The sequence below is a fragment of the Tursiops truncatus genome, chromosome 3 (genome assembly GCF_011762595.2).
Source record: "Tursiops truncatus isolate mTurTru1 chromosome 3, mTurTru1.mat.Y, whole genome shotgun sequence".
Taxonomy (NCBI): Eukaryota; Metazoa; Chordata; class Mammalia; order Artiodactyla; family Delphinidae; genus Tursiops; species Tursiops truncatus.
Window position 1 is genome coordinate 30445578 of NC_047036.1, and position 27593 is coordinate 30473170.

General features: G+C 36.9%; 1 protein-coding gene across 2 annotated transcripts in view; it reads right to left on the reverse strand.

The window, feature by feature from the left end:
- Positions 1–8636: 8636 nt before the first annotated feature.
- Positions 8637–27593, reverse strand: part of NUP155 (nucleoporin 155) — a 59117-nt gene continuing 40160 nt past the window's right edge. Inside the window, exons 22-35 of one of the 2 annotated variants that reach the window (XM_019930129.3) lie at positions 27450–27580; positions 24721–24912; positions 23921–24059; positions 23108–23243; positions 21472–21625; positions 21161–21265; positions 20344–20498; positions 16532–16661; positions 15257–15370; positions 14238–14358; positions 13675–13785; positions 11013–11149; positions 9683–9789; positions 8637–9048 (exon numbers count right to left, since the gene is read on the reverse strand). In XM_019930129.3, coding sequence (XP_019785688.1) covers positions 8910–9048; positions 9683–9789; positions 11013–11149; positions 13675–13785; positions 14238–14358; positions 15257–15370; positions 16532–16661; positions 20344–20498; positions 21161–21265; positions 21472–21625; positions 23108–23243; positions 23921–24059; positions 24721–24912; positions 27450–27580 — 1871 coding nt within the window. In that variant the 3' untranslated portion in view covers positions 8637–8909. Of the gene's footprint in view, positions 9049–9682; positions 9790–11011; positions 11150–11768; positions 11810–13674; positions 13786–14237; positions 14359–15256; positions 15371–16531; positions 16662–20343; positions 20499–21160; positions 21266–21471; positions 21626–23107; positions 23244–23920; positions 24060–24720; positions 24913–27449; positions 27581–27593 lie in introns of those variants that run through there. The other variant, XM_019930130.3, reaches the window with a different exon arrangement.

The following is a 27593-nucleotide window of genomic DNA, read 5'->3' on the forward strand; positions in this document are numbered from 1 at the left end:
CCATTTGCATGGAATATCTTTGTCCATTCCCTCACTTTCAGTCTGTATGTGTCCCATGGCCTGAAGAGGGTCTCTTGTAGACAGCATATATATGGGTCTTGTTTTTGTATCCATTCAGCCAGTCTATGTCTTTTGGTTGGAGCATTTCATCCATTTACATTTTAGGTAGTTATCAAAATGTATGTTCCTATTACCATTTTCTTAATTGTTTTGGGTTTGTTTTTGTAAGTCTTTTCCTTTTCTTGTGTTTCATGCCTAGAGAAGTTCCTTTAGCATATTTGTGAAACTTGTTTGATGGTGCTGAATTCTCTTAGATTTTGCTTGTCTGTAAAGTTTTTAATTTCTCTGTGCAATCTGAATGAGATTCTTGCTGGATAGAGTAATATTGGTTGAAGGTTTTTCCCTTTCATCACTTTAAATATGTCCTGCCACTCACTTCTGGCTTGCAGAGTTTCTGCTGAAAGATCAGCTGTTAACCTTATGGGGATTCCCATGTATGTTGTTGCTTTTCCCTTGCTGCATTTAATATTTTTTCTTTGTATTTAATTTTTGATAGTTTGATTGCTATGTGTCTTGGTGTGTTTCTCCTCGGATATATCCTGTATGGGACTCTCTGCGCTTCCTGGACTTGATTGACTATTTCCTTACCCATATTAGGGAAGTTTTCAACTATAATCTCTTCAATATTTTCTCAGTCCCTTTTTCTTCCTCTTCTTCTTCTGCGACCCGTATAATTCGAATGTTGGTGACTTTAATATTGTCCCAGAGGTCTCTGAGATTGTCCTCAATTCTTTTTTTCTTTTTAATTATTTTATGTTTTTATTTATCTTTGGCTGTGTTGCATCTTTGTTGCTGCACATGGGCTTTCCCTAGTTGCAGCGAGTGGGGGCTACTCTTCATTGCAGTGCGTGGCTTCTCATTGTGGTGGCTTGTCTTATTGCAGAGCATGGGCTCTAGGCACGTGGGCTTCAGTAGTTGTGGCATGCAGGCTCAGTATTTGTGGCTCCGGGGCTCTAGAATGCAGGCTCAGTAGCTGTGGTGCGCGGGCTTAGTTGCTCCGTGGCATGTGGGATCTTCCTGGACCAGGGCACAAACCTGTGTCCCCTGTATTGGCAGGTGGGTTCTTAACCACTGTGTCACCAGGGAAGCCCTATCCTCAATTCTTTTCATTCTTTTTCTTTATTGTGTTCTGTGGTTATTAGTTCTAGTATTTTATCTTCCAGGTCACTTATCAGTTCTTTTGCCTCAGTTATTCTGCTACTGATTCCTTTTAGAGAATTCTTAATTTCATTTATTGTGTTGTTCATCATTGTTTGTTTCCTCTTTAGTTCTAGTTCCTTGTTAAATGTTTCTTGTATTTTCTCCATTCTACTTCCAAGATTTTGGATCATCTTTACTATCATTATTCTGAATTCTTTTTCAGGTAGACTGCCTATTTCCTCTTCATTTATTTGGTCTGGTGGGTTTTTACCTTGTTCCTTCATCTCCTGGGTAGTTCTCTGTCTTCTCATTTTGCTTAACTTACTGTGTTTGGGGGTCTCCTTTTCTCAGTGTGGAGGTTCATAGTTCCTGTTGTTTTTGTTGTCTGCTCCCAGTGGGTAAGGTTGGTTCAGTGGGTTGTGTAGGCTTCCTGGTGGAGGGGACTGGTGCCTGTGTTCTGATGGATGAGGCTGGATCTTGTCTTTCTGGTGGACAGCACCATGTCCCATGGTGTGTTTTGGGGTGTCAATGACCTTATTATGATTTTAGGCAGCCTCTCTGCTAATGGGTGGATTGTGTTCCTGTTTTGCTAGCTGTTTGGCATAGGGTGTCCAGCACTGTAGCTTGCTGGTCATTCAATGGAGCTGAGTTTAGCGTTGAGATGGAGATCTCTGGGAGAGCTTTCGCCGTTTGATATTACATGGGGCCGGGAGGTCTCTGGTGGACCAATGTCCTGAACTCGGCTCTCCCACCTCAGAGGCTCAGGCCTGACGCCCAGCCAGAGCACCAAGACCCTGTCAGCCACACAGCTCAGAAGAAAAGGGAGAAAAAGAAAGAAAGAAAATAAAGTTATTAAACTTAAAAAAATTATTAAAAATAAAAAAGTAATTTAAAAAAAAGAGTGAAAGAAAGAAGAGAGCAACCACACCAAAAAACAAATCCACCAATGATAACAAGTGCTAAAAACTATACTAAAAAGAAAAATGGACAGTCAGAACCCTAGGACAAATGGCAAAAGCAAAGCTATACAGACAAAATCACAAAAAGAAGCATACACATACACACTCAACAGAAAGAGAAAAAGAAAAAAATATATATATATACATATATATATATGTATATATATAAAGGAAGAGAGCAACCAAATCAATAAACAAATCTACTGATGATAATTAACTCTAAATACTAAATTAAGAGATACATAAAACCAGAAACAAATTAGATGCAGAAAGCAAACCCCAAGTCTACAGTTGCTCCCAAAGTCCACCACCTCAATTTTGGGATGATTTGTTGTCTGTTCAGGTATTCCACAATTGCAGGGTACATCAAGTTGATTGTGGAGATTTAATCTGCTGTTCCTGAGGCTGCTAGGAGAGATATCCCTTTCTCTTCTTTGTTCGCACAGCTCCCGGGGTTCAGCTTTGGATTGGCCCCGCCTCTGCGTGTAGGTCGTCTGAGAGCATCTGTTCCTTTTGGGAGGTCTGAGGTCTTCTGCCAGTGTTCAGTAGGTGTTCTGTAGGAGCTGTTCCACATGTAGATGTAGTTTTGATGTATTTGTGGGGAGGAAGGTGATCTCCATGTCTTATTCCTCCACCATCTTGAAGGCACCTCCAAAGCTCGTGTTTAAGTGCTTTCTTTACAATGACTAAATGATTCATAATAATTCATTCAAATGTTTGTTTTCATTTAATTGTAAAATGTAGTATATACACAGAAGAATATATAAAATACCTATGTAAGATTTATAAAATGTGGAGTAAATATCTATGACACATCACCAACCAGGTCAAGAAAGAACATTAACTTCCTAGAAGGCATGCACATCCCATACCCACGAAGTTCCCCTCTCTCCCCACAGCCATCTCTCTCCCTACGTTCTGGAAGTAACCATTAGACCAACTTTTATGATAACCTTGGTTTCTTTAAGGTTTTGCCATCTATGTATACATATCTAAACAATCCAGGGCAGTTTTTTTGTTATTGTCTGTTCTTGAACTTTGTGTAAATGGAATCATACTGCATATATTCTTTTTGCTACTTAACTCTCTCTTAACACCATATTGTTGCTTATACTGGTATGGTACTTCATTGCATGACTATATTACGATTTATTATTTATTCAACTGTTGTTGGAGATTTTGGTTGTTTCAGTTTCTGGCTATAATGAGTAAAGCTGTTATGAACATTCTCATACAAGTTCTTCTGTGGACCTAAGTTTTTATTTCTCTTGAGTAAATATTTGGAGCAATAACTAGGATTACAGGGTCACAAGAGTATATGGTTAACCTTAACAGAAACTGCCGGTTTTCCAAAGTGGCTATACTGTTTTGCATTCCTACTAATCATGTACAAGTTCCAGTTACTCTGCATCCTTGTCAATGGCCAATCTTTTAAAATTCTAGCCCTTTTTGTAGATGTGTAGTGGCATTTTATTATATTACATTTCCCTTGTAACAATGTTGAGCATGTTTTTGTGGGCTTATCTGCCATTCAGATATTTTCTTGGGTAAAGTATCCAAATCATTTTGCCCTCATTTATTGTTTTGGGGGTGGGAGTTGTCTATTGAGATCAAGTGTTTTATCAGATCTGTGGTTTGCAAATCTTTTATTCCAGTCTGTGGCCTGGCTTTTCATTTTCTTAATGTGTTTTTTTTGAAGAGCAGATGTTTTAAATTACAGTGAAGTTCAATTTATCAGTTTTTTTCTGATTTGGGTTTTTTTTTTGTCCTAAGAATTCTGCCTAAAGTCACAAGATTATTTTTATCCAGTTTTCTTCCAGAAGTTTCATAATTTTACCTTTTATATTTAGGTCTGCGATGCATATTAAGGTAATTTTTGTATGAGGTAAGGGTTGAGGATTTATTTCCATGTAGATATTCAATGGTTCCTGCACCATTTATTGAAAAGACTGTTCTTTCTCCTACTGAGTTACCTTACCACCTTTGTTGAAAATCCACTGTCCATATGTGTGCATCTACTTCTGTACTCTTACTTTGTTCCACTGATGTGTATATCCTTATACCAATGCTACCTTATCACAATTACTGTAGTTTTATAACAAAATCTTGAAGTCAGAGTATATTCTCAAATTTTATCCTTTTTCAAAACTGTTTTGGCTATCCTAGGACCTCTGATTTCCATATACATTTTAGAATCAGCCTGTCAATTTCTACAAGAAAGTGTACTGGAAATCTGGTTGACAGTGCATCAAATCTCTATATCCATTTGATGAGAATTCATGGTTAATAAGTTTAGTCTTCCAATCCATGAGTATTGTATATTTCTCATTTAGGGTTTCTTTAATTTCTTCCAGCACTATCTTATAGTTTCCAGTGTATAGGTCTTATATATATTTGGTTAAAATTAATCTTATTTAATGGTTTTGCATGCTATTTTCAGTATTTAAGATTTTTTGATTACTTGCTGCTAGTATATTGAAATGCAATTGGTTTTCATACATTGACCTTATATCCTGTGATCTTGCTAAACTAGTTCTAGCAGTTTGTTCTACTTAGTATTTCTACTATTTTCTGTATATTCTATAGGATTTTTTACATAATTATGTTGTTTGTGAATAAGCACACCTTTAATTCTGCTTTTCCAATTCGTGTTTCCTTTGCCAAATTGCACTGATCAGGACCTCCAGTCCTATGTTGAATAGAAACATTCATATTTTGTTCTCAACTTTAAGGAAAAAGTGTTTAGTCTTCCACCATTAAGTGTAATGTTAGCTGTACATTTTTTCATAGATGTCTTTTATCAGGCTGAGGAAGTTCTTTTGTTTCTAGTTTGCTGAGAATTTGATTATATTGTGCGTATGTGTGATTTTGTCTGTCCTACTCTGGGTTCGTTGAGTTTCTTGGATCTATGCTTTTGTAATTTTCATCAAAACACAAGGAATGTAGTGGTAAGTAAGGTAGGTGGACAGATACAGTGGACTGATGTGTGCCGAACATCCAGTTCTTTAGGAAAGCACTTCTTTCCTGTTACGTATAGTTTGGGAATGATTCTGTACCCCAAAACTGAGTCCATAACTCAAGCTGGGTCAATCAGCACCCTTCCTGGGACTTGTCTGTTGAATATACCTCTGGGTTAGAGTAAATAGAATGAAGTAACTTGACATTGCCTGCACTCTCCCAGGGCTTATGGAGCAGACTGTAGAAAGACAAAAAAATAAAGATGGAAAGAAAAGCAGAATTGACCTAGAGACAGCCGTGAAGATACTGAGGTTCTGGATCTAGTCATGTGGAAGTAGCTCTATATTTGGACTTCTTAGTTTTGAGGGCCAATAAATTCTTTGTTTGCTTAAACTAACTTGAGATTCTTTTTTTATTTTTGTCAACTTCAGTGGAGTCCTTGTACGTCACACCAGGAATCTGAAATTTCTTCTGAAGAAGGTGGGGGTATAATATATTTAGGTTTACATTTTTAAAAGAAAACTCTGACTTTAGTGCAGGGAAAAAATGAAGACAGGGTCCAATTAGAGGCGGGAAAGCCACTTAGACACTATTGTAAGCATCCAAGTGAAATAGGGTACCTGACTAAACTCTAAAAAACTAAAATAGTGAGGTAACTGGACAGATACTTCTTTATCAAGTAAATAGACTTGCTTAGAAATTGGTGACTAACTGGATTTGGAGGGAGGGGAAGGAATTTAAAGATGAGACCTGTATTTCTGATTTGAGTAATTAGATGATAAAGACAGGTAGAAAACAGAGGAGGAACAGGAGGAGGCAAAGGGCAGAGAGATAGAGGAATGAGTGCAGATTTGGTCACATTTTGAATGAGGATCTTTGGCAGTCATTCAAGTGGAAATGTTGATTACGCAAGTAGACACTCAGGTGTGGGCTGCAGATACGACAGTCCTAGTTCCCACATGGCAAACTGATTAAACTTAAAAAGAGTTATTCTTCCTGCTAATAGGAGCTGCCAAATACAAGAAGCATAGCTGAGTTCTAAAACAAATGTTTAATTTCAAACATGCCATAATGCAGTAGAAATGTTTATTTGAAATGAAAAAGAGTAAAAACAATAGTATTTTAACTAATATGTGAAGCAGAACAACAAAACTCAATAAAAATAGATTACATTAGTTCTTACAAATTTTGGATTTAAAAAAGTCTTATCATTTAGCTTCAATCTCCTTATGAGGAAACTTTCCTTATGAGGAAAATAAAACTTCAAAGAGTTTAAATGATTTACTAGAAGACTCAAAAATATTCTGCAAAATTTTTTTATTATTAAGAGAATTTAAATGAAAAAACTGATAGAAAATGAAAGGAAAGCATGTGCCTTTCAAGACCTTCAGATTCAATGTTCTATTTCTTTATTTTCCTGATACAACTGTATCACTATCATAATTTCCCCCTCATGAATAAGAGGAAAAAAGATGGAGGTGGGAAGTATCCTGAGGAAGAGAATGAGTAATATGTGAGTCCTGAGATGAAATCAACTATAAAACATATAAGTGGAGGAAATTTATGTGGTTAGCAGAGAGGTTTTCAATGAACAAGTCACTAGTAAGTCCAGGTATATTATACTAAAGAAATGCTGAACATACATTTCATGAATTTCAGGATCAATATCCCATACCTTGTACAGTTAACTCAAAATAGATTTTTCTCTTTCCTAAACATTTTGCCATACTAAAATGATCTGTCTAAAATATAAATATATGTCAAAACCAAGACTTTCAGTGACTCCTCACTGCCTACAATGAATGCACTGTTTCATACGTTCCACTTATTATTCATTGCCTATATATGTTTAATAGTCACTATAAATACTGTGTTGAATGAACACCAAATACAAAGTGTATAAATGAAGTGGATGAATGTGCTAGAACAATGCTACTCCAAGTCTGATCCACTTACCAGTTTCATCATCACACTGAAGGTGGAACATCTGTTTTAACAGGCTATAGAAGTGATTCTTATGAATGTTAAAAGTTTTAGAAACACTCTTCTAGACAACTAAAAAGAAGGAGGGGATCTTAATTTCTCTTAGAAATCTTACCACCCTCCAAAGGATACTGAAAACATCTGCTGTGTGGTTAGAATTCTTAAACCCTCTCAAAAGATTTTATGTAAATGAAAGAAACAGGGTTCAGATTTCTGATTCTTAAGGACCATTTAGCCACATTAGCCCTAATGAAAGATGTAGCTTCATTATTTTCAGTTCAGTATACTTAGCATATATATTAATGTGCTTATATGTAAATGTGCTTAAAACAAAAACATGTAGCAGAACTGGAGTTGTGGCTAAGTACAGTATTTAAGCAAGACTTTCATTTTAAGTAGACATGACAGAATTTTAAATTTACAGAATTAACAATGTGTAGCATACATTCATTTTACATATTCAAAAAATCTAAACTCAGGGAACTGAAAAGCTGAAAAACGAGAGGCAGTGGTACCTAATGAGTGGTATTTTGACATTCTATTAAATATTATAAATTAGAAGATTATAGGAGAAAGGGAGTTAAATTCTAAGAGAATACGGAAAGGGCAACCCACGGTCTTGGGGAAAAAAATAAAAGTGGAAGGAAAAATATTTTCAAAATGTATTTTGAAAATTGTTAGACATACATTAGTGATAATAGGTAGAAGGTAATTACTCTTGGTAGCATAAAAGGTAAGAGGAAAGGAGTCCATGTTCTTGTTTTTTTTGTTAGACCTGGTCATTCCCACTTTTTTCTCCCTCCCTGTTGCCATGACTTGGGGGCACTTGGTTTTGTCATCCTAATTTTGAAGATGAAAAACTATTTTAAAACTATTTTTATATTACTATTTTGCTTCATATATGGTGTGTCTTGGGTGAAACGTGTGTTGTGGTTATTGATGGGGGAGGGAGGAGGAGGAATCAGATCGGGAGCTCAATCCATAAACTAGTAGTATCCTCTAACGCAATGGTTCTCAAACATGACATGTACCAGAATGTCCTGAAGGGCTTATTAAAACAGAGTGCTGGGACTCATCCCAAAGTTTTGGGTTCAGCAGGTTTGGGACTGGGCTGGAGAATCTGAATTTCTAACGAATTCCCAGATGATGCTGATGTGAGAGTTTGGTGTGTACATTTTGAGAACCACTGCTTTAAAGGAATCAGTAGTCCCAGGCCAAAGAAGAGCTAGGTGAACACTGAGGGAAAACAGTATCTCCCTGCATAGGTTTTTAAGACATAGAACGTTAGTTACAAGTTTATCACTTGCTCAGAAAACAACCAGGTGTGTATTACAAGGACTGTAACTGACCAAATCAGTAGTTGGAAGAAATTTCTTTCCAAGGTTAAACCCAAAACCTAAATAACTTTTAGAAAGAGACAGTGTTTATTTGTCTATTTAGGAACTGTTGTAGAATCTAGTATTATGGGACTGGACCTGCTCAGCTAGCCTATTTAAGTTTTGACACTTGAACTAACTTGAAAATGAATACTATAAATTCAAAATAAGAGTTTTTTATTTTTTTATCTTTGTGTTAAAATCATAATCTTATTTCATTTGTTTAACCTGATTATTAAAAAACAAAACAGTATTATGTAGTAAAAAAGAATTCACCTGCAAATGTACTGTCTGCTGATACCAGCCACTTATTAAAAACATGTTTCTACTAAAATTATTCTTAAATTCTTAGACTTATAGCACCTGAAATCTGGACCCAGCTGAGCTTTTATTTTACAGATCAAAACGCATGGATGAAAATACATTACAATAATTAATGAAGCCGTTCTAGTTTAGCCTGAAGAGATTTAAAATTCCCAGTGATGGTCTGTACTGTTACTGAGGAGCTCATAGACTGGAGCTCAACCAGGTAACCACAAACGGCATCCAGGCAGAGATTTGTGAATCTTCTCCTGTAATGAAAAAGACACCTGATCAACCATCTACATATTTAGAAGCATTTCCTCCTATAGGACTTCCCTTCAACTTCTGCTAACCTTACTTATTATAGTCCCACATGAGAGCAAGGATCATGTAATTAAGTAAATGGCAAATAAATGAAAATAGAGAAGGAAACTCAGGGGGTAGGTGGATTGCCACATCACCACCATTTCCCTTTTGAAGATTATTATAATGAGAAGGAGGCAGTAAGGGATGACTCCTTAAATTAATATTATTTATATTCATTTGGCCTTTTCAAACAAATATATCTTGAAATGGCCATTAATATCACAAATACATAATTGAACTTCCTAGGCCACTAATTCAAAGTGAAAGGTGTTTAGGAGTAGTTCATTAATTTTATCCTGTCACCTTTAGAAAGACTTCAGGACAAGGGTTGAAAAATGGAAAAAACTCTAACCTTTCATAAATACTGACTGATATCATTCAAATAGTTATTGCAAACATGCACAAGAGCTTAAATCTCGCATACTTCTTTTAGTTTCCATATCGTGCCCCACTGTCTCCAAATTTGTTACCCAGGTATTTATTAGGTGCATTTAAAAGCCTTTGGTATATAATAAAGTATATCTAATTCATACTTACCTCTCACAATTTAAAACTTGGCTAGGATTTTCAACATATCTTGTCAATAGTACATGTATACAATCCAAAAGGTGCAGTGGCTTCTTCATTCTGTTCCAGAATGGATCCTATAAAGAAAAATACATCATGAGTTGTAAGGCAAATTGTGTCAACTGATTTTTTAATCATTTATGTTAGTTAAAATAGTCATCAATGTCCAAAGCAAAATTTACTGATATTAAAATAAGCATTTAATATTATGTGGTTACTAAATTATATATCTGATTATGGTTAATAATGAATAGCACTGAAAACTTCATTGTGATGTTATTTAGGAAGAATATTTGATGCATCGATCCACTGTGTAGAGCATACAAATTTCCTGCTTAGGAACCTGAAGTAAGAGAAGAAAATCCATCTCTTCCTATTGGCTGTGACACCATTTTTACTTTGAACTTATGCAGACTTAATCCGATAGTGTGAATAAGAGACTAAATCAGGAGTCAGAGAATCTTAATTCTAGTTCTAGTTTCATCACTACTAGCCATGTGACTTGAGCAGGTTATTTAACCTCTTTGCCCTTGTCAGATGTAGTAGAAGACGGGGATACTACTACTTGCTCATTTCCATCATGGGCTCATTATGAGTTTTAATGAGATATACAAGTGCCTTGTAAAGCACTGTATGAATGTTTTGACGATGGTACTATAATCATGACTAGTATTAAACGCAATCCAGTTCAACAGGTTTTGTTTGGTTTTTGACCTTAGGATAAAAATTACAAAATATACAGTCCAATAAGGTTAAATATGGTGAGAAAGATCATTTTTAAAAAATTGAGGCATAATTGACATATAACATTATATTGGTTTCAGGTGTACAATACAGTGATTCACCGTTTGCATTCACTGCAAAATGATCACCATAGTAAGTCTAGTTACCACCCGTCACCATACATAGTTAAATTTTCTTTTCTTGTGGAAAGATCTTTAAGCACTGATATTTTAGATGAGGTTACAGTGAATAAACACACTGATATTTTGTTTCTTTGAAGTAAATAATAATTCTTCATGTATTTAGCCTGTTCCACTAAAAGTAAAGCATATATAATTATGTTTATTAATATTAAAAAATATTTGATTTTTATCACGATATATAGCAAAGCAACTCTCATTACTGGTTTTAAAAAAGTCTGAAGCATAATTTGCTTAACCAATGAAGCAAATTTCTGATACAACTGTATTAGATGAGATACTTACAAACACACAAGCAAAATACTCCGCTCCTGTATCTAGAAAGTTAATTGATTTAACTAAATAAATTATTTTATTTTATTTAATATTTTCCTTACCCGTGACTTGAACAAGTGATCATATACTTCCAGTAGTCTAGGTAATGGCACTCCAATTTCATTCATTGTCTGTATCACAAAACCCACATCCCAGTTCAAAGTACAAACTTGCTGCTCTAAGAACTGCACAATAAAATCTGGGGAGAGAAAAGGACCAGAAGTTGGGATTGTTAACTCTTTTTTTGCGCCCAGCGTTACTGAGATATAATTGACATGTAACGCTGTCTAAGTTTAAGGTATAAATGTGATAATTTGATACACATACATATTGCAAAATGTTTTCCACAATAAGGTTAGTTAACATGTCCTTCACCTCATATAATTACCATTTTTTTGTTGTTGTAGAATTGTTAACTCTTGATACTAAAAAGTAGGCCTTACTCATAACTGAACAGTTTCTACAGGAAAATCTTTAAAAAAACAATTTAACAATTTCTTTTAATAAAAAATAAGGCATATACCGAAATATAGGCAAACCTATAGAGATAGAAAGTAAAACAGTGGTTGCTTAGGGCTGAAGGTGGATATAATTTCTTTTTTGGGGTGATGAAAATGGTCTAAATTTAATTGTGATGATGGTTGCACAACTCTGTAAATATGCTAAAACCATTCAATTACACACTTTAAAGCTATTAGAGAAAAAACTTATAGTGAATTTGGAAAACAGCAAAAGAACAAGAAGAAAATAGAGAGCATTCACAATTCCACTATTGGAGAGGACCCACTGATAATATTTAATATCTTGAAATACTGTACCTTCAATTTAACAGCTTTTCAGAAAAGAAGCACTACTGCATCTAGATTTTAGAAATATTAAATGTAATATTCATAAGATTCATAAGTTATTTATTTTGATGATTGTAACTGTGGTCCCAGTCTCACTTTTTACTACCTGTTACATCATAAATAAGATTTTTTGTTTTAAATTGATTGATTGATTGATTGTTGCGTTGGGTCTTCGTTGCTGTGCGTGGGCTTTCTCTAGTTGCATCCAGCGGGGGCTACTACTCTTCGTTGTGGTGCGCGGGCTTCTCATAGCAGTGGCTTCTCTTGTTGTGGCTCGCGGGCTCTAGTGCACAGGCTCAGTAGTTGTGGCACACGGGCTTAGTTGCTCCGCGGCATGTGGCATCTTCCTGGACCAGGGATCGAACTCATGTCCCGTGCATTGGCAGGCGGATTCTTAACCACTGTGCCACCAGGGAAGTCCCATAAATAAGATCTTAACAGTAACAATCAAATTCTTATTTATGGTACCTAAAATCTGAGACTGACCAATGTGAGTAACCATGGGCAAGAGGAGTCACTGAAAATAGTGCCACTGAACCTGCATCTCCCCTACAAATTACCATACAGAGATTCTGGAAAGGTAATAAAAATTCTAAAGACTCAATTTGTTCTAGTTTGAAGCCCCCTGGAACCTGTTTGCCATTGAGAGAGTGATAGAAAAAGGAAGGCCTCTTCTACCCTGAATTTTATTGGGTTCAACAATTAAAAATCTTAAGTCAAAGCAGAAATACCCTCAAAAGGGATTGTGTACAATGTGGCCTTTTTGCTATTAAAATTGTCAGGTTTCACATACTCATAAGACATATATATACATTTGCTCTTTATTTTCTCTTTATTTTCCTGATCAATGAAATGGCATGGCAGTTTTTTGTTGTTTTGGCATGGCAGTTTTTAATACTGTACTTACAAGAAATAAGGGTATGATTATAATAGTTTTATTTCTTACCATGTCCAGGGAATAAACCCTAAATCAGAGAAGGTCTATAAACAAGTCTGGATCTTCCTATTTTAAAAACAATTTGAGGGTTTCCCTGGTGGCGCAGTGGTTGAGAGTCCGCCTGCCGATGCAGGGGACACGGGTTCGTGCCCCGGTCCGGGAAGAGCCCACATGCCACGGAGCGACTAGGCCCGTGAGCCATGGCCACTGAGCTAGCGCGTCTGGAGCCTGTGCTCCGCAACGGGAGAGGCCACAACAGTGAGAGGCCCGCGTACCGCAAAAAAAAAAAACAAAAAACAAAAAAACAATTTGATGTTATGTTATAAGCGTTTTCATGTTTCTCAACATTTTTCAAAAACACAAAGTGCTTATTTAACATTCTACTGTATGAATATATTTATGTTGAGTCTATTGGTTTACAACCGAGGAAGACATTATAGGTTGGCAAATGGCTTATAACAGAGTCTCCTACATAACAAATAGTATATCTGGTTAAGAAAGGAGTTCACAAAAATTACATTTTTAACAAAACTACCTGCTATTTTAAAGAAAAATATGCCCTCAATATAACAGGGGGCAGTTGAATCAATCACAGATCATCCATGCACAAAAACACCAGCTATTTTCCCCTTCTCTTCAAGCGTGTATAGGGTTACCAGCAACATAACCACTACGGTCTGTTAGTCAGACTATCCCAAGATAGATATATCAACTTGGAAGGTCAAGCAAAGAGAGTTTCATACCCAACTATTCATCAACAAATTCTGCTATTCTTTGGAGGTGTTTCTTTCTGGAGAGGTAGAATGAAACCGCAGAGCTAATAAATAGCAACAACAAAATGATTTTGCCCTACAAACCATTATTTTTCTATGTCAATGAAGAAAACCATCAAAACAAAAAGATAAAAGCCCCACAACCGTAGCTAAGGTTATGGCTTACCTAGAGGAAAGAAACGAGGTGTGCCGGCATACATCTTGCCAAGGAGCACAATCTTGAGACTAAGAGCATGCATCCTGTCTGGGGAGCTCAATGTCACGCTTTCATTCAGTTCTGTAGGAAAGAGACATGTCATTAGAAACCCAAGCTGTTTTTATTGTGAAAATTTTAAATTGACTATTTTATTCTGTTTCAAGGTACAAAATACTAGAACTTCTATGCACGTTAATATAATGAGCAGATTCTGTGTTTCTGTTACTGTCTGATATACTTTCCACTTACCAGGGCACTAGTTATGAGAATCCGAGCTAAGTGTCTCAGAATCCCTTATTAAGCAGTATAAACCACAAAAATGACACATCTTTTCTGAGGGTCCTCTCAAATATTTACTGGGATCATTCTCTACAGGATCGCTCTCCACCATATCAAGTACCCTCTACTTCCCTCTGTTTAGGTATATACAATTCTCATGAGCCCTAAATATATGACCGTTAACAGCTTGCATTCATTCTTCTACTAAGTCACTAAATAACGTACAGCTAATACATCTATAAATGAACACTTACCTTTCTCTATGATATCTTGCCAAAGTGTCTGCACCAGTATAGGGTCTGAATAACCGGCACAATGAATTATTGCAAGTTTACATTCTGCCAGTTTAAATGGGTCAGCAAATTCCCCATAAAGCTGTAGGAGAAAATGCCAACATCCAACCAGAGATTAGTATTCAGAAATTAACAGTGAAGAACTCCCTCAAAGTTAAAAGTAACCAAAGATTTTATCTAAAGTTCCAAAAATATGATACAAAGATGTGATGACATGTAGGTGGTCGTAATGCCAGATTAAGAATGGTAAATGCGGGCTTCCCTGGTGGCACAGTGGTTGAGAGCCCGCCTGCCGATGCAGGGCACACGGGTTTGTGCCCCGGTCCAGGAAGATCTCACATGCCACAGAGCAGCTGGGCCCGTGAGCCATGGCTGCTGAGCCTGCGCTCCGCAACGGAAGAGGCCACAACAGTGAGAGGCCCGTGTACCGTGTACCGCAAAAAAAAAAAAAAAAAAAAAAAAAAGGTAAATGCACGGAAAACACATTTAAACAGATTTAAATATGTGTGCCTTCTTTTTTCTTGGCTGAGAGCAAGATACTGCAATGACATTTCTTTTAGAATTAGTGTTGTCTAAACTAAGGTTTGAAAAATCACGGAAATACTGACAAATCTAACGGTGCTTCAGGGTACTTAGAGAAATGTCCATGAATAATTGAAAAAGAAACTGTTCAGAAGGGTACAGAGTGGGAGAGGCTTGGAGAGTTAAGCAAAGATAAACTACTTTTTCAAGATAAGAAACAAGGCCATAAAATAGGTGGCAGGAGTTTTAACAAAGCCCCATGTGAGGCTGATAGATTCTTGATAGAAATTGGCCTGGAAAGAGAAACATAGCTTTTTCTAAGAGTGAGATACCACAGTGGTGATGTGTCAGCTCAGTGATATGCTTCCAAAGACGGCTTATCTTAAACACAAAATAAAATGCAAAAGAAACAAGATAATAGGTGACTACTATAGGAATTTCACTTGCTTTTTTATTACCTTAGTTATGTCCATTAGCTCAGAGTCCAGCTGAGAAATTGCATCCTGTACAGAAGAATGATGGGAATATTGCCTTTGTAGTGTCTCTTGTATCTGAAGTTGGATCCTAGCAACCTAGTTTGGGTAGAAAAAAAATCAAATCTTAAGTTCTTCATGATAAATCACCAGGTACTTGAAGGAATGACTCCTAGTATCTGACTTTAAGTTTGTTAAAATAAAAATAATATATAAATAACAGCATAGTGACTACAGTTAATCATACTGTGTTGCATATTTTGAAAGTTGCTAGAAGAGTAGGTCTTAAAGAGTCCTCATCACAAGAAAATAAATTTTTTTGTAATCATTTATGGTGACAGATGCTAACTAGACTTACTGTGGTGATCATTTTGCAATATATAGAAAAATTTAATCATTATGTTGTATACCTTAGCAACTGTTATATGTCAATTCTACCCAAATTTAAAAAAATGTATAAAGACTTTTATCATAACAGACTAGCAACCCTTCATTACAATAGAAGATTACACAGGGACTGTGCTGTGACAGAGAGCCTTTGCTACTCACCAACACCTGTTTTGCCCATGATTATAGCCAGACAAAATGGCCAGCCTCTACTTCCCGGCCTCCTCTGCTAGGAGTATGGCTGTAAGACTATGTTCTCTTCAAAGGAATGTCAACAGAAGTACAGTATGCCACTTCAGGGTTGAGGTTTTTTAAGAGTGAATGTGCTTCTTACATGCTCTTTTCCCCCTTCCTCCCTTTGATCAAAGAAAAAGGTAAGGCCATCGGAATGGTAGAGCCAGAAAATAGAACTTGGGAACTGACGTCACCAAGTGGAAGAAAGCAACATGCCAATCAGGAACACCAACTCTGGATTTTGTGAATGAGAAATAAGCTTTTGTATGTGGACCATTATACATTTTTGTGTCTCTTAGTAAAGGCAGTTTAGCCCACTCTACACATCTACTTATTAGCCTCCAGAATAAATGGTGAATGTGACATAATCTGCTTGGTGTTAGAATAGTTAGAATAAATCTTTAGAAATGCCATAGAGAAAACTTTTAGATTACAGCAATGTCCTAGGACCCAAATGCTGTATCATTAAAATCTTTTAAAAGATTTATATATAAATATGAAAAGAAAAAAAGAAGGCATAAGAGATTAAAATTAATACTGACTGCCACAGACCTATTATCTACTAGGGGAAGAGAGGAAGTGGACTAACACGTGGCTACTAATCAATGTGGATAAGACTTAAGTGTCGTTAGCACTTACTTCCATTTTTTCTTCTAATTCATGAAGGAATTCACCATCTGCAGCTATTGATGAAATGGCAGTGGAACTTTTGGCACTAAGAATGGCACGAGCAATGTACTCTAGTCGCTGCTGAAGTGAAATTTCTGTGCTGGGGGGAAAATCCTTATTTTTATTCATGTGAATTCTTAAGGATCCAATATACATATATATCAGCTATGATGTACTATTTATGCCAAATTAACATAAAAGGCCATTTGAAACTTGAAAAATTAGAGGATTTCTAATAAAAGAGATCCACAACTTAAGTCAACACATAAATACTTATGTTTACATCCAAAAAGTAACTTCCTATTTTAAAACTTCAGTATATTAAAACTTGGATTATTCTAAAATTAAATTAAACTTATTATTCCTCATATTCTTCACTTCTCTACCTTAATATGGCAAATACTACATTTCATTTCCCACACAGCAACTAGAGTGACCTCTTAAAAACAAAAATCAGATCACGTCACATGCTTTCTTAAGACCCTCCAATCTCCTTTACCTACTCCTCCAACCTCCTCTCATTCCTCCCTTGTTCACCATTTCCAACCCTACTGGCTTTCTTTTTTGTACCCTAAACATGATAAACTTAAATCTGATGCAGTGCCTCTTCAGAGACCATCGCTTCTGTGCTTAAACCACTTCCTCCATTTCTTTAATAGCTGCCTCTTCCTGTCATTTGAGAATCAATTTTAATGACAATTTGTCTGAGGCCTTCTCTGACCAATCTTAACTAAAGCAGCTCCCCATTCCCCAAGGCACTTTCTACTGTAAAATCCTGTTTTTACTGTATTTATAGAATCTGAACTTGTCTGTCTATGGTCTTTGCCCACTAGAATGAGAGCACCTTAGGAGCAGGGATGGTGTCGATCTTGTTCACTACTCCCTTCCTCAATGCCTTGAATTATCACTGGTACTCAAAATCTATTTGCTGGCTGATTGACTGACAGGTGTCAGAATGCCCTAAGCATGTATCCACATCCATGATTACCATCTTCAGTCCTTTCTAATCCCCTAAGTCCATCAGACCTGGGTCTTTGACATTATAAAGCAACTTGGCATTAAAAACAAACATACTAACTCATTTAGTTGTTGGCAACCCCTCAGATCAACAAGTATTAAATGAAACTTTTGATATCCCCATTAATGCCAATCTGAATCAGGAAAAAACTGGCTTTCTTTTACTTTCAGAGAAGGTCTTACTTAAAAAACTGTCCTTCTACATAGCTATGGCTCCTATAAGTTTTCCCCTTCCAAAAAGAAACCAAAAGAAAGAAAATATTAACTCCTTTCTCCTATCTTGCAAAGTACGTGTGTGGATGACAGGTAATTAGCACTGACCATCTCTTAAGATCAAATATAAAGGACTCTGTACCTTTAGGAACTTTGCTTCTAAGAGGCTTTCCTTTACCTCCCCTCTCATCTCTTAAAAAAAAACCCACTTGAAACAAACATTTTCAACATGGGTCATATTTCCAAATTATTTAAAGTAGAACACTCGGGCCTTCCCTGGTGGCACAGTGGTTGAGAGTCCGCCTGCCGATGCAGGGGACACGGGTTCGTGCCCCGGTCCGGGAAGATCCCACATGCCGTGGAGCGGCTGGGCCCGTGAGCCATGGCCGCTGAGCCTGCGCATCCAGAGGTTGTGCTCCGCCACGGGAGAGGCCACAACAGTGAGAGGCCCGCGTACCGCAAAAAAAAAAAAAAAAAAAAAAAAAAAGTAGAACACTATAGCCGCCAACTTACTTGGTGCAGCCTACATATGTACAAAGAGTGTCATGAGGGCTTCCCTGGTGGCGCAGTGGTTAAGAATCCACCTGCCAATGCAGGGGACACGGATTCGAGCCCTGGTCCAGGAAGATCCCACATGCCGCGGAGCAACTAAGCCCGTGCACCACAACTACTGAGCCTGTGCTCTAGAACCCGTGAGCCACTACTGAAACCTGTGTGCCTAGAGCCCGTGCTCCACAACAAGAGAAGCCAGTGAAATGAGAAGCCCAGGCACCGCAACGAAGAGTATCCTCCTGTTTGCCGCAACTAGAGAAAGCCCACGCACAGCAACAAAGACCCAACGCAGCCAAAACTAAATAAATAAATAATAAATTTTAAAAAAAAGTGTAGTGAGAAAGAGTAACATAATAGTCGGAAAAAGATTTTATTGTGGAAAGAGACGGTAAGCTGAGAGCTGGTAAGACGTATAGGGTCTCTCACATGAGGAGGAAATTAGGTTATGTGTGTGTGAAGTAGAAATGGACAATGGGCACTGTTCTTAAAAGTCAGAGGATTTCTGAATATTTTATAACAAGAATATAGTAACTGTTATAACAAGGAACAAGGTCAGTAAATATTAATGAAAGGGCAATTAAGAGCCACTCTAGGGGGCTTCTGTGGTGGCACAGTGGTTAAGAATCCACCTGCCAATGCAGGGGAAATGGGTTCGAGCCCTGGTCCAGGAAGATCCCACATGCCGTGGAGCAACTAAGCCTGAGCACCACAACTACTGAGCCTGCACTCTAGAGCCCGCGAGCCACAACTACTGAGCCTGTGTGCCACAACTACTGAAGCCCACGCGCCTAGAGCCCGTGCTCCACAACAAGAGAAGCCACTGCAATGAGAAGCCCACACACCACAACAAAGAGTAGCCCCCGCTCGCCGCAACTAGAGAAAGCCTGTGTGCAGCAACAAAGACCCAACACAGCCAAAAATTAAAAAAGAAACAAAAAAAAAAAAAGAAAAAAACCAAATGACTATTAAGACCAAAGATAGCAAGAAGACCAAAAATGCCTTGGGCCCACACATGCAATAATTACAACTGCATGAGCACACACACAAACAGATACACAAACTCTCACACTTGCTATTAGCCATATCTGGGTGATTTAAGTAACCATTCTGATTAACTTGGTTTAATAACAACCTTGTCTCAAACACCTCCTTGTCCTAACTTAACCAATCTCCAGATTTTGGAAATAGCACTGCACTATTGTGGCAAAGAAAATTCCAAATGAAAAGAGGGTCAAATTAATGATCTGTCCAAAATTTTAAGTTGTCTTTTGATACGACAACCTAATTAGAAATTTCAATGCACTCTTTAACAGGATTCTTAACAATCCTCAATATATATGCTCCAAGACCTATTCAGTAATTTAAAGAGAGTAGAGGAAATTAGCCTGGAATTTGTTAAACGTTTAAAATTATAAAGACTTTGAGAAGTATTTATTGTCCTTTAGTTAAAAATAGTAATTAAGGGACTTCCCTGGTGACGCAGTGGTTAAGACTCCACGGTCCCAAGGCAGAGGGCCTGGGTTCAATCCCTGGTCAGGGAACTAGATCTCACACGCATGCCAGAACTAAAAGTTCTCATGCCACAACTAAGGAGCCAGTGAGCCGCAACTAAGGAGCCCACATGCCGCAACTAAGCAGCCCGCCTGCCTCAACTAAGACCCAGCGCAACCAAATAAAAATAAATAAATATTAAAAAAGAAAAAGAATAGTAATTAATTGCTGTTAATAGGAAAGAATCTAAAGACATACTTTAAAGAAAAGGATTTACAAGACAGTTTGAATAGAGAGTTTATTTAGTAGGAGGTATTTGGTACCTGCTACACATTATTAAAAACAAACAAAGAGAGAAAACTATAAACTTTAGATAAATCCAAGTAAAAGCATAAAAATTTTATATATGTATAACCTGAATAAGGTTTTATTTAATATCTGAAATCTGGATGTAACTAGATATAGCCCAGTTATCAATTATTTGTCACAGTGAGAATATTAGGCCATACCTATGCATGTCAGCCAATTTGGATAGGACACGAGCAGCATTGCTAAAACTTCTGTTCTTCTCATAATACCTCCAGAGTAAATCCATGTAACGAACTTTGTTTTGATCAACTTTGGCCATTCGGACTAGATGTGGCTCCAGAAATGGAGAAGCAATCTGGAAATTGTAAAGTTAATCAGAAACATTTTCTGACTACCCACTTGCTCTTCAGACAGCAAATATATCATTTTATAGGTGTGCCTTGTTTTATGAATACATAAGCAATATTATAATCTAGTAACAGATAAGAGAGGGCAATTTTTCTCATTATAAATGATTGTTTTACCACAGTTAATCAAAGAATTGCTATGATAGTTGCATTAGGTTGATAAGAACAATTTATTATAATCCAATTACAAATCTTTTAATAAACTTTGAGAACACAGCTATTGATTCCTAGATTCTGAGCTCAAAAGCATCTTTGCAATTATCAAATTGCAAAGAGGAACACTATGACTTAGGGTAGTGAAAGGACATTTATTTGTGAAGTGGCTTAATGGCAGAGCTAAGACAAAGTTCAGGTCTCCTAACTCATAATCCATTGATTTTCACCCCACAATGTAAACAATCCCAATCAGCTTCTAAATAACAAGAAAACTAGACCAACAGACGACCTTGCTCACTAGGAAAAGGCATTACATTACTTAGCTTTTCACTAACACCTAACGGTTGGTACAGGGTGAAAAACTGAATTCCCTTATGACTATATGTGCTTAACCCACTGAGTTATGCTACTTAAAAATATAAATTAACAACAATGGTATAAAAATATTTTTTACCTGTAGCAGTTTATCTGCAAGGTCAGCTTGTATTAGCCAATTATAAAGGGCAATACTAAAGAGTTCATCTTTGGATCTTTGAGACAATTTAAGCATTTGTTCAAACTAAAATAAAGAAAACAGCAAAAATTAGCACAGTTAAAGGCTCGACATGACTCCTTAGCCTTATAAGCTTCTGGTAAGAAATCAAGAATCCTTAAATGGTAAGTTCTAAGAGTTACTACCCTTTCCAAGATGGTTATGCCACCACCACCACACAGAACATCTAAACACAGTGTATTTGCAGAACGAAAATATGCTATGTCCCTTACATGATGGCCTGCTTCTTCATTACTCAGCATATTGGGATCAGACGACAACACTGGAGGTCCGGGTTTTTTGGGCACGCTGGGAGACTGAGGAGCAGCCTTACTTTGATTTACCAGTTCTTGAAGTGTATCTGTAATACACTTGTAACTGTTTAATCTGAAAAAGAATGAAAAAGGAGCAATTCCATGATTTAGTTATCAATTGGTTTATCTTATGTAATTGAAATATAAACTAAAGAGAATTTTGGAGGAAATACACACACACACACACAATTTGGTATGAAAAATAATACAGATCATTAGTTATCTATTTTATACATAGCATCCATAGTTGAGAACCTGCTGTGTAGCAAGCACAGTGAACTCTACTCAACGCTCTGTAGTGACCTAAATGGGAAGGAAAGCCAAAAAAGAGGGGATATATGTATACGTATAGCTGATGCACTTTGCTGTACAGTAGAAAGTAACACAACACTGTAAAGCAACTATACTCCAGTAAAATTAAAAATAAATAAATAAAAATAAAAACAGGGCTTCCCTGGTGGCTCAGTGGTTGAGAGTCCGCCTGCCGATGCAGGGGACACGGGTTCGTGCCCCGGTCCGGGAAGATCCCACATGCTGCGGAGCGGCTAGGCCCGTGAGCCATGGCCGCTGAGCCTGCATGTCCAGAGCCTGTGTTCCGCAACGGGAGAGGCCACAGTGAGAGGCCCGCGTACCGCAAAAAAAAAAATAAAAACAATACAAATCATATGCTCTTTCAATAGGTTTGAGAAGCACTTGTTTAAAAGGGTAAAGTCATAAAAATGAAACACATCTTTGGTTATGTATTTCCTTTATGGACATACTTTTTCTTTTTTTAAATATTGCTTATTTTACTGTTCTTTTTTTTTTTAAAATAAATTTATTTATATATTTTTGGCTGCATTGGGTCTTTGTTGCTGTGCACTGGCTTTCGTTGGTTGCAGCGAGCAGGGGCTACTCTTCGTTGTGGTGTGTGGGCTTCTCATGGTGGTGGCTTCTCTTGTTGCGGAGCACGGGCTCTAGGCGCACAGGCTTCAGTAGTCGTGGCACGCAGGCTCTAGAGCGTAGGCTCAGTAGTTGTGGCACACGGGCTTAGTTGCTCTGCGGCATGTGGGATCTTCCTGGACGAGGGCTCAAACTCGTATCCCCTGCATTGGCAGGTGGATTCTTAACCACTGCGCCACCAGGGAAGCCCTGGACATACTTATTTTTTTAAACAGTCTCTAATAATCTGTGAACATTTAAAAATCATCCTTTAAAATACTAATCTTCATCCAGAACCAGACATTGGCAGTGGGGCAGGTGAGGCAGCAGTTTTGTTTCCAAAATCGTAATTGCATTACAAATTGACATTAATACAATCTCAGGAAAACCAAAGAGCCAAGTTCAAAAACATTTAGGTCCTTAAGAATTCCCACCAGGCTATAATTTTATCCCTAGGCTAATAATTAGAATACTGATTCACACCTTTGATAAAACAAGACATTTTTAGGTGAAAGCGTAATTCAATTTTATGAGTTGTACTTGAAATATTATTTTCCTAATACCATCAATCAAACTTTACACAAAGAAAAGTCTATATCCATAAAGTTGCATCTGTTAAGGTGATAAAACTCACCTTTCTTGGAAAGCCTGAAGTCCCACGATGTCTTCTTCTGGTTCTCCATGTTTATAGAAATGAAGTCCAAGACCCTGAGGATCTTTTTTCTCTGCAGCAGTAAGAGAGAGCTCCACTACACCCTCATAAAAACGCACTAATAGGAAAGACAAAGGACAAAGAGTTAAGGCATATTATTAAGTGGATACATTTTCCTTAGATGGCTTATAAAAATACTGATCAAGGTTATTATGTTTACTACTATGAGGTTTCTACTGTATATCAGTCACCCAGGTGACAACATCATGTAAAATATTTCTGATGAGTCTACCGAAGAACTAGGTTCCAACATGCCTTAAAGGCAGCTGTTAAATGTATTTTCTTCATTGCAAAAAAATTTCATATTTAAAATAGTAAAAAGGAGGGTTGCAGTTCCTTGATGGAAAAAAAATCTTAGGATTCAAAGTAGTACCTGTACTAACAGTTACTATGTTATGTTAGATTAGATTTAAAGTAATTTTAAAGTGAGCAGACAGGTAGTATTTTTAAAATTAGTCAAAAGAATCTAAAGCATCTGAAAGATAAGTGTAACCCAGAAAGCAATCTAACACAGGTAGTAGTTTAACTGGAATAGGACTGAAACCCCAATGTTAAAAAGTTACACATTTCAAGACATAAAAAGAGCGTTATAGCTTTTGTAGAAGCTGGTGCAGTCATCAAATACTAAGACATAAGAAATGAATTCCCTATGTCATATCACTTGGGCTACTGAAAGCTGAAGGAAGATATCCCTCCGAGTTAAGCAGAAGGTATGAAGAACATTTTGTTTCTCGCCTTGTCTATACTGAGCACAAACACTGGACAGGTCCACTTGATTGCTGATTTTTTGATACTCCTTTAATGATTCCCTTAACATTCTTTCCTTTTCAATCTTATTTTGAACTTGTCGGGAACGCTGGAGAAGCTCATTTGCCTAGAAGTAGAGATGACAAGAACTTAAAAAGATACAAGCACATGGATGATGCTGTCAATACAAGTTTTGTTTAGTCTATGTTTAAATTTACATCCGGGTGATTATCATCAAAGATAAAAACAACTCTACAAACTTACTTCTTCTTAATTTTAAACAGAAAAGTTTTTGACCAAAAAATCCTAGCTATTCTTAATTCCTCTCACAAATATGTAAGCAAGACAGCTTTTGACTGGTAAATCTCTTGCCTAGTCAATACATTATTGGTCAGCAGGCAGTCCGAGCAACACTGATTTTTAAAATTTTTTTCACCTGTAGGAAAGGATCAATAAAAATTGCCCAATTAGCTCTAATTTATTACAGAGTTTTAGTGATTTTTTCTTAATTTTTAAGGAAAGGCATAGTTAACCATTTTTTAAATACCGTCTAGAAAATACTATCAAAGATTCTTTATGAAAAAGTTATATACGGATTTTAAGAAATAATATATTCCAATGTCTTTCTTACACAGATGAGGATCCTGACACCATGGAAGGTTAAAAGACCTACCCAAGGTCGTATGTCAAACAAAAGACAACAGTTCCTGATTACAATTCTAGTGTGCTTTCATCATACCATGAAACCTCCTCTAAGAAACACTGAAACGGGTAACAAAGCATCATACCTTAGAACAAACTGCATCGTCAGTGCTATACAGCAGTGGGCAGATGTCCTGTAAGTGTAAACTAATGCCATCAACAGCAGCATTATCTCTGATGTAGCAGTTGATTAGAGAAGCAATTAATGCCCCGGTCAGTTCCTTGTCCCTGATTACCAGATCTTTAAAGGTGGTGATTTTCAACTGTTCTTGAAATTCCTAGGAGTATAAAAGAAAATCCTCTTCTGATCAAAAATATAGGAATATTGTATTTTCACACAGAATGAAATTTAATAATTTAAAATATCAAAACATTAATAGACTCTATAATTCAAAAGATAAAATATATTAAACTATAAAAAATAATAAAATTTTACAGATTTTCATAGAATCATTGAGAATTGTAAAAGAACCTACAGTATGCCTATTCCAAATCTCTCACTTTACAAATGAGGAAAGCAAAACCCAAGTGGAGTCAAAATTCGAGACAGGCCTCCTGACTTTAGTTATAACCAGGAAAAAACAATCAATTAGCTACATTAAATAATCTTGGGCTTACATTTATTTTTCCAAAATAACATTTGAATTCTATTATTCAAGGACTTCTAACATTGGAGTTTGATCTTATTTAAACAAATCTGCTTGCTAAAATGGAGTTCTAAAGTATTGAGGTGATTTATACTATAGTAACATTCTGTTTAGTGATCTGACTGCTATTTCTTTTTTCTAAATTTCAGCAAATAGACAATCTATGTTCAAATTTCTGGGATTAATATTTAATTTGCATTCCTTGAGCATATAGGGAAGGAAAGCTTTGAAGGTGGATCACAAAAAAGATACCTAGGCTAAAAACTGACCTACATTATTCTTACCAGCCAATAAAACTAAAAATCATTATTCTACCTGGCATGGAAAAGGAAATAGCTTTCATAATTAAACATATTCACTTGAGTTTTTAAAAGAGGAAAAAAAATACGTGCTATTCTTTATCAAATAAATGGACCTGGGGATTCCCTGGTGGCACCGTGGTTAAGAATTCACCTGCCAATGCAGGGGGCATGGGTTCGAGCCCTGATCTGGGAAGATCCCACATGATGCAGAGCAACTAAGCCCGTGCGCCACAACTGCTGAGCCTGTGATCTAGAGCCCATGAGCCACAACTACTGAGCCCGTGTGCCACAACTACTGAAGCCCATGCACCTAAAGCCTGTGCTCCGCAATAAGAGAAGCCACTGCAGTGAGAAGCCCGCACACCGCGACAAAGAGTAGCTCCCACTTGCTGCAACTGCAGAGAGCCCGTGCGCAGCAACGAAGACCCAATGCAGCCAAAAATAAAACAAATAAAATAAATAAAAAACAAACAACAACAAAAAAACTGAACTTATCAAGCCTCTGTAGACTTGACTTCCATTTCATAGAAAATTCAAGAAATAGACGAACAAGTTCACTACAAGGAAGGTAAAGACAACCTCAGAATGTTGGGATTCTACAAGATTGATGACCTGATGCCTACAAGGCAATAGCAACACGCCCCCACCAAAAAGAGAGAGAGAGAGAGAGACAGAGAAAATTGCTCTAGACTGAGAGATTTAAGAGAAAAAACAACCAAATTCAATGAGTGAACCAACTGTTTAGATTCTGATTAGAATGAACCAATCTATAAAAAGATATTTTTAAGACACAGAAATTTCATTATTTTAGATGTTACCCAGAAGAATTAGTGGTAATATTGCTAAATGTGATAATGACATTGGTATTCAAGAAAATGGCCAAAGGAATACACATTAAAATATACAGGAATGAAAGGACATGATGTTAGGGATCTACTTTAAAATAATTCAGTAAAGAAAAAGAAAATAAGCGATAGATTAAGCAAAGTTGGTAAAACTGTGAAAATGTTGAATGAAAATAAATTGTGTATGAGGGATTATTTGTTGTACTTGCTGTACTTTTGTGTACGTTTAGAAATGCTCACAATTAAATTAATAGGTAGGAATACCTTCCCCCTAAATGACCTAACATTTAGATAAATGCAAATTACCTTTATCCTTAAAAAGGATTCCAATGAGGACAGCAAGAACCATTCATTTTCCACAGTGGCAAACATTTTTCTTTAAAGTAGGAATGTTTAATTTTAATTTAGGTCACTGGACTTCTTGAAATTACATGCAAAAATTTTATGTATGTGTCTGTATGCATCCTTTGAAGGTGGTGAGAAAGAGTTTTGATCAGATTCCCAAAGGGATCTGTAGCCCAAATAAAGGTTACAACCTACTGTTTGAAAAATATTTTTGGTAAAGTAAGAGTTCATTCACATATCACAACGAAGTTCTCATATACTGTAACAACTTGTGGTTTTGATAATGAACCCCTCAAGTTATCATGCTTTAGTGCAATTTTCTCATAACACATTAATTTGATCATAACCTAAATGCTGCCCAAAATAATCTCCTTCTGAAACTAAGTGAAAGATTACAGCTCACTCAAAAGCAGACAAACTGGGATTCCCTGGTGGCGCAGCAGTTGAGAGTCCGCCTGCTGATGCAGGGGACACGGCTTCGTGCTCAGTCCAGGAAGATCCCACATGCCGCGGAACGGCTGGGCCCGTGAGCCATGGCTGCTGAGCCTGCGCGTCCGGAGCCTGTGCTCCGCAACGGGAGCCACCACAACAGTGACAGGCCCACGTACCGCAAAAAAAAAGCAGACAAACTAGGCACAGAATTAATAGTACGACCTTAGGGGGAAAAATATCCTACCTTCTGAAGTTCTCCTACAATGGCAGTGAACTGATGTTCACAAAGAAGTTTCCATAAAGCCAGAGCCTGGTATGATTTTCGAACCAACTGCTGGATTGCCTGAAGTGAAACCTTTTCACTCAGTTGAGCCTCTAATTACAAAAC